Source organism: Panicum virgatum, chromosome 9N (assembly GCF_016808335.1).
Source record: "Panicum virgatum strain AP13 chromosome 9N, P.virgatum_v5, whole genome shotgun sequence".
In the NCBI taxonomy this organism is placed as follows: domain Eukaryota; kingdom Viridiplantae; phylum Streptophyta; class Magnoliopsida; order Poales; family Poaceae; genus Panicum; species Panicum virgatum.
The window spans coordinates 70,012,336-70,029,702 of NC_053153.1; the positions used below are offsets into that span (position 1 = coordinate 70,012,336).

Genomic DNA, 17,367 nt, shown 5'->3' on the forward strand with positions numbered 1-17,367 from the left:
CGCGCGCGGCCTCTTGGCGTCGTGGAGCTTGCCAGCCAGCGCGGCGCGGAGCTCGCTCGCCACAGCTCCGCACGGACCTCCGCCGCCGCCGCTCGCCGGGGCGAGCGCGCGAGCGGGATGTGCGGCGAGCTCCGAAATGAAGGGGAGAGCAAGGGCACCGGTGTCTCTATCTCGCGCCGCTCATGGCCCCGGCCGCCGACGAGGGAGGGGCGGAGGGCCGGCGAGGGAGGGGCGGCACGTGGCATGGAGAAGAGAGGGGGGCGGGGGCCGGGATGAATGATGGGAGGGGGAAGAAAAGAAAGAGGGAGAAAAGAAAAATCTGATGCATGGGCCCCACTAGCTGGTAGTTCATGTAGAGAGAGATATAGAGTATGAATGGGTGCAGCAAAGCTATACGTAGAGTAGAGATTCTAGATGACCAGGCAGGAATATTCTCTTTAGAGAATGAATATAGAGGAAGATGAGTGCGGATAGCCTAAGAGGACGCAGGCATCGGGTCTACCGACGAAGCTATCGATCGTCGCCAATCAGTTAAGATCTAGTTCGTACCGATGGGTCGAGATCAAGCGAGTCTGACTTGGCGATTGCATATGGTCGTTGTTAACACTTAACAGTGTGCTCAACTAGTTAGTAGACACATGGAAGTCAAGATATATGCAGGCAAAACTCAACATGGGAATTGTCGGATCCGGATCTGACCTTGAACCTCGTCCTATGATCCCGGGGCCAATTTTAGGGGCCATACGTCGACCCAAATTAGGTCTTTGGCTGCGGCCTTGATGGTCCAATGGGCGGCACGGGTCGGCCTTAGCCAATATTTACATTGTGCTTACGCAATTACTTGACACATGAGATGCAAGATGCATTCACTCAGACAAACATGATTACACATAATGAACATAAAGAGTTTAACTTCCATGCTCATTAGCAATTAATAATTAGAAGTTTATCTCAGTCATTACAATTCATCATCAACGATTGAACAGTTTTTTCCATCAGTTGTCATTTTTTTAAAGGAGAAACTCTGCTTTTCTTGAAAGCAAATAAGGTTCAGTACAAAGATGGGGGTTACCCATTAAGAGGTCACGAGAACTGTAGAAACAAAGAGAAAAGGAGAAAAATGTTCAAATCTCCACAATATTTGAAACAACTGCGCTGCTTGGAGAGAAGTTGTGCAGCCATGTCTTCAACTGCTCCCCCAGGGTTGCTATTTCCTCTTGATCAGACGCTCCCAGCAGAGGTTGCCATTTCTGCACAAAGGCAACACCCGAACGAATCACATCTAAACCCTAGGAAAAGAATGCTCAATCGCCATTCTATTTCTAGAGCGCCAAATGGCCTAGAGAATTCCAGCGAAAACAAAAATTTTCAGACGATTATAAAGCCTCATCCCTTTTGTAACCTTATCCCCCATAAGATCACTCCAGTTGGAAGGGCAACCAGCCCAACTGAAGGCATCTCTCAGGCAGCACCATGCAAACCTCGAGATGGAACAACCAAAGAAGACATGGTTAGTCGATTCAACCTCACCACACAAGCAACAAGCAATATCCCCTTTGCAGCCCCTATTTTTTAGTGAGGTTGCAACCTGCAGTTTATTATGTTGAAGCTGCCACATGAAGACCTTGATCTTCAGTGGAAGTTTCGACTTCCAAACATCTTCTGAAGTTGGAATGCACACACCCCTATGTGTAATAAATCTGTAAAGGGATTTTGTTGTGAAAATTTTGGAGTTATCAAGAGCCTAGGTCACGTCATCTCTGACTTCCTGATCAAGATCCACATTCTGTTGAATACTAAGGAGCTCCACCTAGCTCACATTTTCTTCCAGAGAGAGGCTGCGCCTAAAATTTATCAGGCAGCCATTATCAGCATAACAATCAGCTACTATAGCTGAAGGGTCTGTACAAATCCTAAAAAGATCAGAGAATTGTATTTTCAGAGGAGATTGGCCCAACCAAACGTCACTCTAGAAGGAAGTCAGAGAACCATCTCCAACTTTATGAATGGCACCCCATTTAAAGAGGTGTTTAACTTTGTGCAGACCTTGCCAAAATTGTGAGGTGCCCTTGCACTTAGAGTTAAAGAAGTTCCCGTCCGGCATATATTTGGCCTCTAAGAGCTTGTATCAAGTGTTATTGCTTCCCTTAGCAATTTTCCAAATCCATTTCACTAGCAGACACTCGTTCATAATCTGTGAATTGATGATGCCAAGACCACCTTGGTCCTTAGGCCTACTAAGATTGTCCCACTTGGCCACGTGGTATTTGAAGTCCTCTCGCACCCCTTGCCAAAAAAACTTTCCTCTCACCAAGTCCATTCTATGATGGGAGCTCTTAGGGAGTAGATAAAAGCCCATAGTATACATTGGCAAACTAGACAAGCAAGTATTTGTGAGGATCAGTTTTCCCCCGGAAGAAAGATGTTTGCCTTTCCACGGATCCAATCTTCTAACCATTTTTTCTTTCAGACCAGCAAAAGCCGAACTCCCTAATCTATTTTCAGAAAGAGGGATTCCCAAATATTTCATCGGCCAAGTCCCCAGTTTGCAGTTAAGCATGTTGGCCATCCTTTCCTTCTCAAGTTGGTCAACTCCAAAAACAAGGACCTCACTCTTGTGAAAATTAATTTTCAAGCCTGAGAGCCACTCAAAGCAGTAAAGAATAAGCTTGAGGCTTAGGATAGATTGATCTGAAGCATCAATCATAATAACGGTATCATCCGCATATTGAATGTGCGAGATCCCCCCATGGATAAGATGTGAGAGCACCCCTACCACTCGCTTTTGCTGCACGGCTTTGTCGAGGAGATCGCTCAAAGCATCTGCTACCAGATTAAAAAGAATGGGAGAGACCTCCCGCTAATAACCTCCCCCAGACCCCGCACATTGCGGGAGCCTACGGCACTGGGTACATCCTTTTTAGAGAGCGGATCGCCTTGGCGCAATCCTTGGTAAGTTCTGAAATACAGGCCTCGCCATCAGTTGTCGTCATTCTGCCATTACATATAACTCATCTTTTTGCTAGTGATTACTCAGTTTTCGCCATATTTTGCTTCATCACCTATTGGACATTACTGGACCAAACAGTTCTCACAACCATCACGAACCTTATTGTCCCTCTGCATCATCATCACCTGTGTTGAGGCAAATTGAATTGGTGAATCTCAGTGCATGTGTGTATATTCAGATGCAACAACAAAAAACATAACAAGGGACAGTAGGTGAATCAAGGACCAATGCACAGCTAAAATCTTGACATAGGTGAATCAAGGACCAATAGCAAACAACTAAAGTAAAAAATGCTCACAGGAGCGCCGAGAAGCCGCCGCCGCGGCTAGCTCGCTCGCCTCCATGCGTCTCTCTTTCGTGGGTCATGTGTAGATGGAGCTAGTTGTTTTGGGTCGACCCATATTGCCCATTAGGTTAGTAGGTTCTGGCTTCTATGAACCCTTCTCAGATTTGAGGCCGGCCCATATGACCTATTGGCCTTGCTCTCATGGGTTGGCCAACTACCCAATGGGTCGATCCGGCTCGCTCCCATCTTGAGGCAAAACACATCAAGATCTGATTCCAGACCAGTGTTTCAGTCTTCCTAGTCCTGGTTAGATCTAGAGACAGCTGGTGCCGAGTTTCTGAATCATCTGATGTGATAGGACTGAATAAAATTGCAATGATTGGATCACAAGTATATTTGTTTGTGACAGCGTGTAGATGATGCAAGTACGAAACTACAATGCAGTCAGCAGATCTTCTGCCATTGCCATCATCGGAACGCGCCCGCGCGGTGCTCTCCTCATCCCTCCGCTCTCGATATTGCTACGATAAGAGCAAACACAAACAGGGCCCTTAATGTGGCTACTGAAGATTTGGGGCTAATTCAAAAAAACACAGGTCCAGCATGACCTCTACATAAACCTACAAAATAAGGATGACTTCAAATTCTCTCCAATATCCTTCTCACATACTGGAAAGGGGGGCCTCTATTTTATTACTGGAAAAGGAGTAATTCGTACTCCCTGTGCACCTTTAACAAACAAATTTGAATTTACTAACAATATGTTGTCTAGTTCGGACTTTGGCTTTAGTACACTGTACAACATTGGACTTCATCTGTAGTGTTCTTTTTTTTTGTCTACTACTCAAAGTGATCAGCATATCACGGTTGTGTAATTATGTTGCCAATCATTCTATTTTCCCACTCAATGCTCACCCTGCGCATGGTCCGGTTTCAACCCGGCCAACCTGTGTAACCAGCCCATGTTAAACCGCTTCTTAAGACCATGCACGGGTTGGTTTGAGGCTGGTTTGAACCACTAAACCCTCTCCTCGTCGTCACTCTAGCGACCATGCCCCCCATCAACGCACGGACGCACCTGCAGCGTTAGTGAAGACCTTGTCCTCAGACTCAGAAGCACCTTTTTTTTTTACTCCGGCCATAGCCTGATGTTGTCCTCCTCGCCGGCCATAGCTGCAGGGCTTCTTCTCTGGCGTGGAGTCAGAGGCCGCACGGCAGTGCGTCCTGCTGGCAAGTGGCAACGCCAACGCGTGGCTTGGTGCTGCCCGCCCTCCATGCGGCGGAGGCATGTGTTGTCCCTTCTAGGCTGGTACTCGCTCCAGACAGCGAATCGCAGCTCTAAATAGCGACCAGTATAAACCATTAACCGTTCAACCCACCGATTTCTAACCCGTTAACTTAACTCCCTCATGGCTTGGGTTGGTTTTTAACCAGAAACCGGACCATGAACAGGGCGACTCAATGCTCCAGGATCCAGTTACATGGTGCCTAATAAAAGACATACTACTGTACTAAAGTGTTCACAGCACTAGAAGCCATGCGTTGAACAAATCGGCGCGGTTATCTGGCTCACGTGCGAGATTGCTTCAAACGTGGTACAAGTTGAAGAAACCATCAACCCCAGCCTAGTCAAACTTGAGGATAGTAATAAAAGAGATGAGGGTTTCTACAAATCGGACGCGGTACACGTTGTTCACTGACCTAGGTTTGCATAATCGTGTCAGTATCAAGTATCGACCAATTCGTGCCTTTGCTGTACCACTCACTACTCTCTGCGAGCATAATTTCAAGGCCCATTGAGATGAAACTCGCCGGAAGCCCTTAACTCACATCGAAGAAAGAAGAAAACAAAAAGGAAACTAGTCAACGAAGCCGCGGATGCGATGTATCAGGAGGTAGGGACGTAGGGTTGTGCCGCCGAGAAATACGGGGATTTCTATTTATCGCGCGCGCAAGTAGGCGCTGACGCGTCGCAGAAGCGGTTCCGCCGCAGCTCACTTGTCTCGGGTCGCGTGCACCACACATTGCGTGGGCTGTTGCCGCTATGCTGTCGCAGGAGCTTTTTTTTTAGGTCTGTCGCGGCAGCATTCTGCGTCCGCTTTTGTTTGGTTTGTCGGAGGCCTATTAAGCATTTATGACCCATACTAAAGCATGACACCTCTCATCTTTCTCTTTTTATTTTTCTGCCGGCATCAATCATATTTTAGTTAGTCTGGACTTTGGAACAACGTTAGATGGTTCAAATATTCTAAAATGCGCATAAAAATATTTTAAAAGCTCAAAACTTTTCTAAATGTATTGGAATAATTTGAAATGTTCAAAACATTCTAAATGATTGAAGAAATTTTTGAAGAGGTTATAACTTTTTTCTAAAAAAAGTAAACGTATTGGAATAATTTGAAAAGTTCAAAACTTTTTCTGAATGCATAGGAACATTTTAAATAGTTCGAATGGAACATTCTTAAATGTTTCCAAACAAATTTTTCAGAAACATTTTAAAAACTTCAAACTTTTTTCTAAACATTTCTGTCAATTTTTATCCAGAACATTTGTGAGTTGTTCTGAAACATCTTTTCACTTAACAATTTGAAATGTTTACAAACTTGTTCGGGAACTTTTTGAATGTTCAGGGACATTTTAATAAGTTCTAAGGGACATTCTGAAATGTTTCCATTCATATTTCTCATGAACATTTTTAAAAGTTAAAAAATTCTGAACATTTTCGGCAATTATCCAGAACATTGTGAGTTGTTCTCAAACAACTTGGGAACATTTTGTGACTTGTTCTCAAATATATCCAATTCAACAATTTGAAATGTTTTACAAAAATACATTGGGAATTTTTTGAATGTTCTGGAACATTTTACAAAGTTCCAACAAACATTCCGAAATGTTTTCAAATGTTTATTGAATGTTCTGGAACTTTTTGAAAGTTTTAAGAATGTTTAGGAACATTTAAAATAGTTCAAATGGAACATTCAAATATGTTCCCGAACTTTTTAAAATGTTCATGAATATTTTTTCTCAAGAACATTCTACAAATTTAAAGGAACATTCGGAAATGTTCCAACGGAACATTCAGAAGTAAATAGGACAAGTCCAAAAAAAAATCTTAACAACACGAAACCCGTGCTATGAAGCCCACAAGAGAGAAGTCAAAAAAACTATTTAAGTCCTCAGCACATGAGAGAGAAGCCCGTAATATTTAAAAAGAACATGCGAAACAAAAAGAAAAAATTAACGCCCTCAGCCCCACAAGCTTCATGAAGCCCACTTTGAAACGAAACAAAAAGAAAAAAAATTGGTTTGCTGCGCCGCGAGGCGCGCGCGGCAGCCTTTCTGCGATAGAAACAGTTGAAGTCGCAGAATGCGATGGATAGACGGCCCCACGGCCGCGAAGGACGGGCCGGGCCGGGCGGGCCCATTGGTCATCGTGTCCGCTTGCCCACCTAAACCACGGGCCAAAACCACGCGCCAGGAAGCAAGTGGTGGAGCCAGACCAGGTCGCCGTCGTTGCCGTCGTCCCGTCCTCGGAAGGCTCTCTTTCTTCCGATAATTCCCCAGCCACCTGACAGAAATGCGCCTAACTTCAGAGATCGCCGCCGTTAGCAAACACCCCCCCCCCCCCCCCCCCCCCCCCCAAAAAAAAAGCCGAGTCCAGCGAAGAGCCGCCGGAGGCAACAGCTGATGGCCCGCACGTCATCGGGCGCCCGTTGTTCGAGTCTCGGGTCGGGGTAGGTGGCGTGGGACGGACGAGCTCGGGTACAGCAAATCGTTGCTGCAAAAATACAAAAAGAGGGAGGCGAAAGCTGGGTGATTGATTGGCGCGGAAGCCAGCAGATTAAACTACGTCAACCGCATGAAGCTGCCGGCTGCCGCTGAAGGGGGGCGAGGGCGGAGAAGCCGCGGTATAAAGACGCGGCATCGCTGGCAGCCGCGTCTTTGAGCCGCAGCCGACGCCTTTTCAGTTTCTCCTCTCCTCTTCCCTGGCGGCTTCTTCTTCTTCGGCCTCCTCGGCTCCTCGTCGCAACGCCTCTTCTCCGTCTCGTCGTCGTCTCGAGCGGCCGCCGTCGCGTCAAGGGTTCGAGGTGCGTACGGCCGTGCTCTGCAGAGTTTCACTGGCATGCTAATTCTCTGCTACTACCTGTTGTGATTTCTGCTCTGTTCTCTCTCGTTCTCACATCCGCGTCAGCGCTTCTATTCGCCCGTTTGGAGATAGATTACTATGCATGTCTGGTCAGTGGTCACGACTTCAAATCTTATTCCCGGTGAATGCTAACGGTGGTCGAGTGGTCATTGTGTCGGTAGGGAGACGCCAAGAGATTTCTTGACGCCGCAGGCAGGCAGCCCACAGACAAGATCATCCAGGCCAGGCCAGGCCAGGCCAGGACAGATCTGCACTCAGCAATCGCGACACCGTTCACCCCTTCCTTTCATGTTCCCTTTTGCTCTGTTCTTTTTCTTTTCTGCTACCGGTGACCATGCCATCATCTCAGCTCTCCTCAATTCCTCATCATACTAGTTTTTTTATAAAAAAAACACTCATAATGGATCCAGCCTGTACCCATTTTGCCCCAGAAAAGATATCACTAGGAAATGATATTGCAGGTGATGCTAGATGTACAAAGCCATAAAAAAAGGGGATAAGGCCAGCTGCTGTGCTGGCGGGCGATCTATAATTGCCATTTGGTTGGTTTTCCGGTGGGAGGCAGCCGCTGGCGTTACGAACACAGGGGCACCTGCCTTTTCAGCACCATGCTGCTCACAGAAAGAGCTAGATGGATCAGGCTTTGTTGCGACGCGGCCCGGCCCCCCACCATTTCCTCCCACATCCCCGATCAGCCGATCTGCTCCTGCACTTGCCGTCTTCCTCTTCACCTACTATCCGATAAAGCAAGCCATCGGCCACTCCTCCAACCGGGCAGGCCACGCGTGCCTTCGAATCAGGGGCAGCCGCGTCGCTTCCATGCCACTGCCACCTGGGTGTGCTCTGTGCTGGGGCACATCACACATGGCGTCCGCGTAGGCAGGGGGGCCGGGGGAGAGGGTTGAATTGTCTCGGAGTTCAGTGGCTATATCCGGATCGGATCGGGATCGGAGGATCTCAATCTCACCGTGTTTCCTGCTGCTCGCTGCATTTCTCACAGGTTCGAGAGCTGAGTTGGGAGGAGGACTGCCGCCGCAGCCATGAAGGCGCTCATTCTCGTCGGAGGCTTCGGCACCCGCCTGCGGCCGCTCACGCTCAGCGTGCCCAAGCCGCTCGTCGACTTCGGCAACAAGCCCATGATCCTGCATCAGGTCAGCACGAATGCGCCGTCTCTGCGATCATTTTCGGTTGTTTAAGTCATTAGGAAATGGTGCCAAGAGAAGTCGATTTCGGCAACAACCCCATGATTGACCAGCCTGAGCTGTTATAAGCCTCCGTGTCATGCTTTGATTGGGTGGATCCATGTGAGTGAATTCCTCACAGAAATACTGAAATAGTCGTCCACCTATACCACTGTTCTTGGTGGCAAATAATTGCTGAAGAACAATAATGATGGCTTTTGGTATATGATTTGATCATTTGAAGTAACCAAAAAGCAAGCAAAATCACTTTCAGGCCTACTGTTGCTGGATTGATACGGTATTTGGTTGAATTTACTGAATGCTATGATACACAGATCGAAGCTCTGAAGGAAGTTGGGGTCACAGAGGTCGTCCTGGCCATCAATTACCAGCCTGAGGTAACCAGCCCTGTCTCGGTCGGCATGGCGCGCACATGAGCGTTCGTGCATTTGTCGGACGCCGGATCTCACTGGCGATGCTTTTGGTAAAAAACTGCAGGTGATGCTCAACTTTCTCAAGGACTTCGAGAGCAAGCTTGGCATCAAGATCACATGCTCCCAGGAGACGGAGCCCCTGGGGACCGCGGGCCCTCTGGCCCTGGCCCGCGACAAGCTCGCCGACGGCTCCGGCGACCCTTTCTTCGTGCTCAACAGCGACGTGATCAGCGAGTACCCGTTCGCGGAGCTCATCCAGTTCCACAAGGCCCACGGCGGCGAGGCGACGATCATGGTCACCAAGGTGGACGAGCCGTCCAAGTACGGCGTGGTGGTCATGGAGGAGGGCACCGGCAAGGTGGAGCGCTTCGTGGAGAAGCCCAAGGTGTTCGTGGGCAACAAGATCAACGCCGGCATCTACCTGTTCAACCCGTCGGTGCTCGACCGCATCGAGCTGAAGCCGACGTCCATCGAGAAGGAGGTGTTCCCGCGCATCGCGGCGGACGCCGGGCTCTTCGCCATGGTGCTGCCGGGTTTCTGGATGGACATCGGGCAGCCGCGCGACTACATCACCGGCCTGCGCCTGTACCTGGACTCCCTGCGGAAGAAGGCGCCCGCGCGGCTGGCGTCGGGCGCGCACGTCCTGGGCAACGTGCTGGTGCACGAGACGGCGGTGATCGGGGAGGGGTGCCTGATCGGGCCCGACGTGGCCGTCGGCCCCGGGTGCGTAGTGGAGGCCGGGGTGCGGCTGTCCCGGTGCACGGTGATGCGCGGCGCCCGCGTGAAGCAGCACGCCTGCGTCTCCAGCAGCATCATCGGCTGGCACTCCACCGTCGGCAAGTGGGCGCGCGTGGAGAACATGACCATCCTCGGCGAGGACGTGCACGTCTGCGACGAGATCTACAGCAACGGCGGCGTCGTGCTCCCGCACAAGGAGATCAAGTCCAGCATCCTCAAGCCCGAGATCGTCATGTGACGATTGTCCCGTTGCATCCCGTGTGGCTCATTTGTTTGTTGTTTCATTTGTTGCTCGGTTGTCTGCAAGTGTAACGAGTTGTCCCGTCTCCCTCTCCCAACCATTGTCTATCGAGCTATATGGTTAGCTGAGTCTAAAATTTCTCTCCGTGGTTGTATATAGGTATCAGATTGAATGGAAAGAAGAACAAAAGTTTTTCTTTGCGTCTACCACTCTTGCAGAAATCATTTAGTTTCTCAGAATTTTGTTAGAAGCTTCGGTGTCTACCACTCTCCATGCAAAAAATTCTACAGAAATGCTAGCCATCTATCACATAACATGAAAACTGTTGCAGAATCAGTCCAATTCCTAAAAAAGCTACATTTCACTCTTGAGGAAAGACATGTCAGTTGTCAGGCTACAACTTAATTTAAGCTCATCCAGTAACCGCTTTCTTCTGTTAATTGTCCGCATCTCTATACTCCAGCTCCTATGGTTCTTCCAGTGTGAGCATCTTCCAGGACTTGCCATTGTCCTTCCTCCAAAAAATCCCGTCTTAATTTCGATCATCTCTGAAGACAAGCATGTCTATGTGGTTAAGCAGTCCTGTCATGCGGTCCGTGGACCAGCCACATTTTTTTCTAGTATCAAATTTTTTGTGACACTGAGCAGCAGCTTCTAATCCTGGTTTCTTGATGTCGACAAAGAAGCAGACTGATGATGTTGTAGCCTGCTGCTAGTTTATGCTGATTGCAAGCTGTATCTGTGTGCCAGCCACAAATCTTTAGACAGAACTAGAAGTAGGAGGAGACTTTTCCTTCAAGCACAAACCTTAACCTAGAAAATTTCAACCTGATATGGTTAGGCAGGGTCGCCTGTACTTCGGTTTCTGCACGGACTTTTGGATCTCTCTAGAAGAATAACCTTCTGTTTAGCAGATGTCGACAAGACCAATGGTTTTGCGATGACCTCCACTTGCGTACTAAACACGTGCTCTCTACCTGATAACACTTCTATTCAAGTCTGAAACTACAGACACCTGACCTTAATAATGGTTTTGATACTGGCCAAGGGAGGAAGCATCTAATCCCGGTGCTGGATTCAGAAATGAAAGTTGTGAGACTGCGAGATTCCACCCAAGTACCCAACTAGGAGGAAGCATAAACCGTGCTCGAGAAGCAAGATCAGGAAAAGAATGGATGAAAAGGACTTCGCACCTACTCCGTATATAACCTTTTGGGTTCACGGGGTGCTGTGGGCCCCTTTCATCCCGGCCCTCACCTCACGTCAAAAGCCCAAGGACGAATGGACGATCAAGCGAACGACCCAGTAGAAGAGACGGGCGCTTTTTTATTTTTATATTTTTTATTTTGGTTTTTTACAAAAATATATTTTCAATATTACAATTTACAGTTTTGTACCCCTACCGCCCCCTAGGAGGGCGGTAGGGACTTATTTGTAAAAAAAAATTATTTGCGCGGACGCCCCTGCCGGGCGGCAGGCCCCCTGCTGCCACTCCACTGGGCGGCAGGGGGGCGGCAGGCTCCCCCCTCCTGTATAAAAGGTTTCCCCTCCCCCCTCCCCCTCATTTGCTTCCCACGACATCCAGAGAGCGGGAGGGAGAGAGGAGGGGTGAGGGAGGGAGTTGTAACGGCGAAACCCTGCCGGATTTTGGATCCTAACCGCAGGTAATAAATATTTCTCAACTTTCTCGATCTAAATTTATTGTATGTTTAATTCTATAATTAGTGTAAGCAGCAGTAATGATATTTTAGCGATTTAGGTAATGTTTTTAATATAATTTAGGTAGAATTAAGATTAGTTTTTAGAAAAACCAATTAGGTTTACCAACAAATTTTGTGGTATTGAGTAGTTGTTTAATACGAGAAAATATTAGAAAAATATATTTATAAAATTATATTGTACAAAAATTGTAGGAAATGCAAGAAAATGTTAGAAAAGTTTTTGAAAATTTAAGATAAATTGTAGAAAAATCGTAGAAAATGTAGAAAAATTTAGATAAATTGTAGAAAATGTTAGAAAAGTATATGAAACATTCAGATAAATTGTAGGAAATGCAGAAAAATTTAGAAAATATTAGAAAAATGTAGAAAAATTGTAGAAAATGCAGAAAACTTATATTTTTTTGTATTAGGTATGGCCGGAGATACGCCAGCTCTACTTGACGGAGTCATAGACTCGTCGCACCGGTCCTTTCTTGCTGTGGTTCAGCGCGTGAAACTTAACGTGCTGCGTCCACGTCCACCAGCGGAGTTTATTCCTGTTGAGCCACGATGGGTGCCCAGGTGATATGTCGTCGGATTATGTTTTTAAAAATTCGTTTGTTTCGTATATATTTCGTACACGTTTCGTACATAATGTACTAACATTTGATCGTTCTATTTTTCAGGTTGAGTGAGGCTGGTCTTCTTACTATAGGTTGTCTTGCTGAGAGTGGTTTAGTACAGCTGGACAGGTCCCTACTGACGGCTCTAGTTGATAGATGGAGGCCTGAGACAAACACCTTCCACCTCCCTTGTGGGGAGATGACACCAACCCTACAGGACGTTGCGATGCTGCTGGGTCTTCCTATCAGTGGGGATGCCGTAGGGCCTCGTGTCGTCCCGCCTACGTGGTTGGACGATCTAGAAGAGCGTTTTGCAAATATTGACATCGCGATTGATGTAGAAGAGCACCCAAAAGCAACAGGCCCTGCCAAGGCATGGATCCTCCAGTTCCAGGTACATACCTTGTTTTGTTACGATTAATGTTAGAGTTATGCTTTTGACTAGTGCAAATATGGTTTTATTTTATAATTGATCTCGTACTCATAAATGTTCATCTTTTCTATGCAGCCCGACAATTTGGCACATGATGCTGATGATGATAGCGTCACTCGATCCCTTGAGGCATACCTGTTGTGATTGTTTGGATACATAATGTTCAACAACTCACACGGGGCCTATGTGGATAGGGTGCTTGTGCCTTACGCACTGGAGATCACAGAGGCAGCTGTGGAGGAAATGCCTCAATACAGTTGGGGTGCAGCGGTACTTGCAGCCATGTACCGTGGCCTCTGCAAGGCATTGGTGCAAAATAAGCACAATGCAATTCTTACAGGATGTCCAATTCTGCTACAGATTTGGTCGTACGAGAGGATAGCAATTGGTCGCCCGCTTGTCGACCACTCACCGTATGAGCTGGATATGTACGGTGACACCGAGGACGATAGGCCCACCATGGGGACTGTCTGGTACGCTCGTCAAGTACGGAAATGACTGCTACTCGTACTATTCTGTTGGCAATTCTGTTGCTTTGTTTTACCCTCTTTGTATTTCTTATTTGTACATATTATTATTAATTTTGTGCAGAAGAGGTGGGCCCACGTACAGTCTCGTCGGGCCTATCCTGATTTTGTGGCTGAGTTTGATCGGTTGACACCTGAAGACGTCGTGTGGGAGCCCTACTCCGAGTTGGCTATAAACACTCGTGCACCGATCGGGATATCTTCGGTTTGCTTTCAGGACCAGGCCTTATGGATGAAAACTACAGCATTGGTGTACGACGTTTACATTGAGGCTCACTGCCCGGACAGAGTCAGGAGACAGTTCGGTCAAAGGCAGTTGTATCCTGTGCCGTCAGCATTGGATCGGGTCGAACGCCATGACCACAGGTAACAATTCATATACTATTTCAGTGACTATGCATTGTATGGTTAACTAATCATATTTGACTAAATTGTTTTCAATATTTAGTTTATCGAGGACTGGGCAACCCTTCTCCAACATGTGGGTGACAAGGGTGCAGCCTTGGGTCGATGCCTGGGACCAGGCAGAGGAGAACGTGGCGCTTGCGACCCCTGCACACACGGAGGCTTCGTACAAGGCGTACCTGAGCTGGTACCAGCCTCAGACTCGTTGCCGCTTGATATATGCTGACATGCAACCACAGCCGCATGTTGCGACAGCACAGGATGGGTACGCACGACATAGGGATGAAGCATTAGCTGGGGCGGTGAGTCAAAGTTATCATCGCTTTTCAAATACTTTGGATTACAGTGTTAATGTCTTTTTTTTCTTGCTTGCAGTTTGAAATGTGCAGGTTGATGGACTTAGATGCCAGGGCGAATTTGATGAGGATTCGAGGGGGATCTATGATGGATAGGAATGAGCAAGAGTCGGCCTGGACCCGAGTTTCACAAAGAGCTCATTCCATGCTTGAAGCCTTTGGTAGCCGGACATCGTACGATGACTCGTACGGTTCGTCTCAAGCCTCGACCTCGTTTACTTGTGGTCCCACACAGCAGCAGTCTTCCCAAGCACCTTATTGGTCTCAGCAGCATTATCCAGGTACGTGAGGATACTTACTAACTTCCTACTTCGAAGCCAACAATTAATTCTCAGTGCATACAGGTGATGCACACCCACCTTACCAACCTCACGGAGGGACTCAGTTTAGTACCATGGCACCAGCTGCAGGGATGTCATTTCAACCAACGGCGACAGCAGAAGGAACGCAAGGTAAATACCTAATCTGTAGCCCGAATTTATAATGTGCTTCTTATCTGTATGAATATTTTAAATAATTTGAACGGTTTACAGGATCGCACCACCAGCTTTCTGATATGGGTCATTCATCGTATCCACCACCACCAGGTACGTATGATGAATATATACTAAAATATATGACTTATAAGACGATGATTAAGATATCTTAATTGCTACTGTATAGGGCCCACACAGGATACCTTTGAGGCGAAGTTCGAAGATTGGAGTCGGTTATTTTCTACACCTAACCCGCAGGCCGATACTATCTTCCAGACACCTGTGCCCACCGGACGTCCAGGTAGAGACGTAGGGCCTCCAGAGCGACACACCTACTCTACAGACCACGTCCACGCTCAGCGTAAAAGAGGTCGACATGGCCGGGGTGGCCGGGGTGGTTAGGATGTGCTTCTAGCTGTTTCTGTATTTTTGTTATGGACATGTCATCATGTTATACTTATTTCGTTCTCATACATCACCTATTTCGTTCTCATTTGCGTATGTGTGTGAATTGCTAGCTTATATTTTTCATATTCATATTCTTTACTAATGGTTTTTTATTTGTATCCATATCTAAAACACATTTAATGGGCACAACGGGCAGGGCAATATGTCGGGGAGCCTGCCGCCCCCCTGCCGGGCGGCAGGCCCCCTGCCGCCCAGTGGAGTGGCGGCAGGGGGCCTGCCGTCCGGCAGGGGGGCGGCAGGCTCCCGCCAAGGGCGTCCGCGCAAATAATTTTTTTTTTATTTACAAATAAATCCCTACCGCCCTCCTGGGGGGCGGCAGGCCCCCTACCGCCCCCAGGAGGGCGGTAGGGGTACAAAACTGTAAATTGTAATATTGAAAATATATTTTTGTAAAAAACGAAAATAGAAAATATAAAAATAAAAAAAGCGCTAGAGACGGACGAACCAGAGACTTCCTCTCGGCCCAAATTGCCAAGTGTGGCTGATTGGCTTCGCTGGGTCGTCGTTGGAATACGATGAATTTTTTTTATATTATTTTTTTGATTTATCAAAAATATATATCAATTTTTTTTTTGTAAAATTGTCACCCTGCCGCCGGTTCATTTGGCGGTAATGAGATACCGCCGGATGAACCGGCGGTAAGGACTCTAGCCCACGGCCCATGAAGCATATCGCCGGTTAATCCGGCGGTAGCTACCTACCGCCGGATGAACTAGCGGTAGGTGGTACCGCCGGGCTACAGTGCGGGTATAGCCGGCTGTAGCCGGTCTGTAGACGGCCTGTGTCCTATCGCCGTTTGAAACGGCGGTAGGTACTGCCACATTTTTTTAATTATTTTATATGCTCTCAGTAGTCAGTGCTGTAATTAATTGTTTAATTATTTTATAGGTTGTCTGTACTGTAATTATTTTCTTTACGTTTAGAGATATTTAAGAAAATAATAGAGATAGCGGAGGTTAGGGAAATATTTTTTAAAAAATTAATACAAATTAGATTTAACTCTAATAGAATGTGGAAATATATTTTTATGAGATATTTATGAGTTTCAATTACGATTTCGATGTCCTGTCACCTTGCATCAGATTCTTCTGCACCCCACTATAATTAAAAATGCCCACTATAATTAAAAATATGGGAGGACCTACCGCCGTTTGAATCGGCGATAGACATGCGTGAACCATGTCTATAGACCAAATAACTCCATCTATAAATAGGACATCGCCCCATCTCATACGAAGTCACTAGCCATCGCTGCACCATGTCTTTCTTTGGTTCTACCTACATTCCGTGGAACAAGATTAGAGAACCCGTGCCTCAAGGAGTGCAGGTTCCAATGTGCTTCTGCGGTTCGTTGTGCAAGCTGATGGAGTCCAAAGTTTTGGGCGATGACTTCGGCAGGAGGTTCTTCATGTGTGAGAACTACGAGTACGATCCGCCAAAGCGCTACGGCAAGGACAAAGCGAAGGTATCACCTCGCACTATCTAGTTTGCGCCTTTGGAGTTTAGTAAGTTAATTCTAACTCGGCTTGGAAATAGAGTCCACCACCTCTTTGTGATTTCATACAGTGGCTGGATACGGAGCAATCGACCGAAGCTAAGGAACACATTGAGCGCGAAGCAAGGTGGGCTGCGGAAAGGTGGCAGCGAATGCTGCAAGAGGAAAAAATGGAGGAGAAGCGCAAGAAAGATAAAGAAGAGAACCAGAATAGGTTCGCAGATGTAGAACGTCGGCAGGCGGAGGAGCGTGAAGCTGATAGGGAGAGGAAGCGAGAGAGGGCCCGCCGTGCGAAGGAGGCGGGGCCCGAGACTATTAGGAAGGGGAAGTATCCTCAATGCACTCAGTAGATGACTATCATGTAATGTTCGAATTTCATATTCCCTAAGGCATGTTAGGTCTAGATGGAACACGACGTTAGCGTGTTTCATATACATGCCAGTGCAATTGTTTTTGTAATTTCAATGTCAAATTAATCTGCATTGTGTACTTTGTACTAGCTACAACTAGAATTTTCAGAAGCATTGCTCTACAAATAAGTCAACGGTCGAGAAGTGCCGCGAGGAGGGACATGTCGAACTGAAACCGTGGAGCCCTGTCCCTAGGTCGACGTGCAGGGTCGGCCATATCTCCCTCCACAAGTCGCGCAATCGGGAGAAGACCTGAAGCGTGTAGCCTGCATCGCGAAAATGAAACATCAAGTTTGAACAAACGGTTACAGAAACAATTAAAATATGTGACAAATGTAACCCGTACCTAGGAACCCAGCGACGGTGTATCGGCATCGTCGACATGGGGACACGAGCCCGAAACGTCCCTAAGTTTATGCCACGCACCGCAGACATGT

The 17,367-nt window shown here is 47.3% G+C and overlaps 1 protein-coding gene across 1 annotated transcript; it reads left to right on the forward strand.

The window, feature by feature from the left end:
- Positions 1 to 7,026: 7,026 nt before the first annotated feature.
- Positions 7,027 to 10,243, forward strand: LOC120690748 (probable mannose-1-phosphate guanylyltransferase 1). Its single transcript, XM_039973539.1, has 4 exons — positions 7,027 to 7,384; positions 8,444 to 8,594; positions 8,960 to 9,022; positions 9,123 to 10,243. The coding sequence occupies exons 2-4, from the start codon at positions 8,484 to 8,486 to the stop codon at positions 10,032 to 10,034; spliced, it is 1,086 nt and encodes a 361-aa protein (XP_039829473.1). The 5' UTR covers positions 7,027 to 7,384; positions 8,444 to 8,483; the 3' UTR covers positions 10,035 to 10,243.
- Positions 10,244 to 17,367: the final 7,124 nt, after the last annotated feature.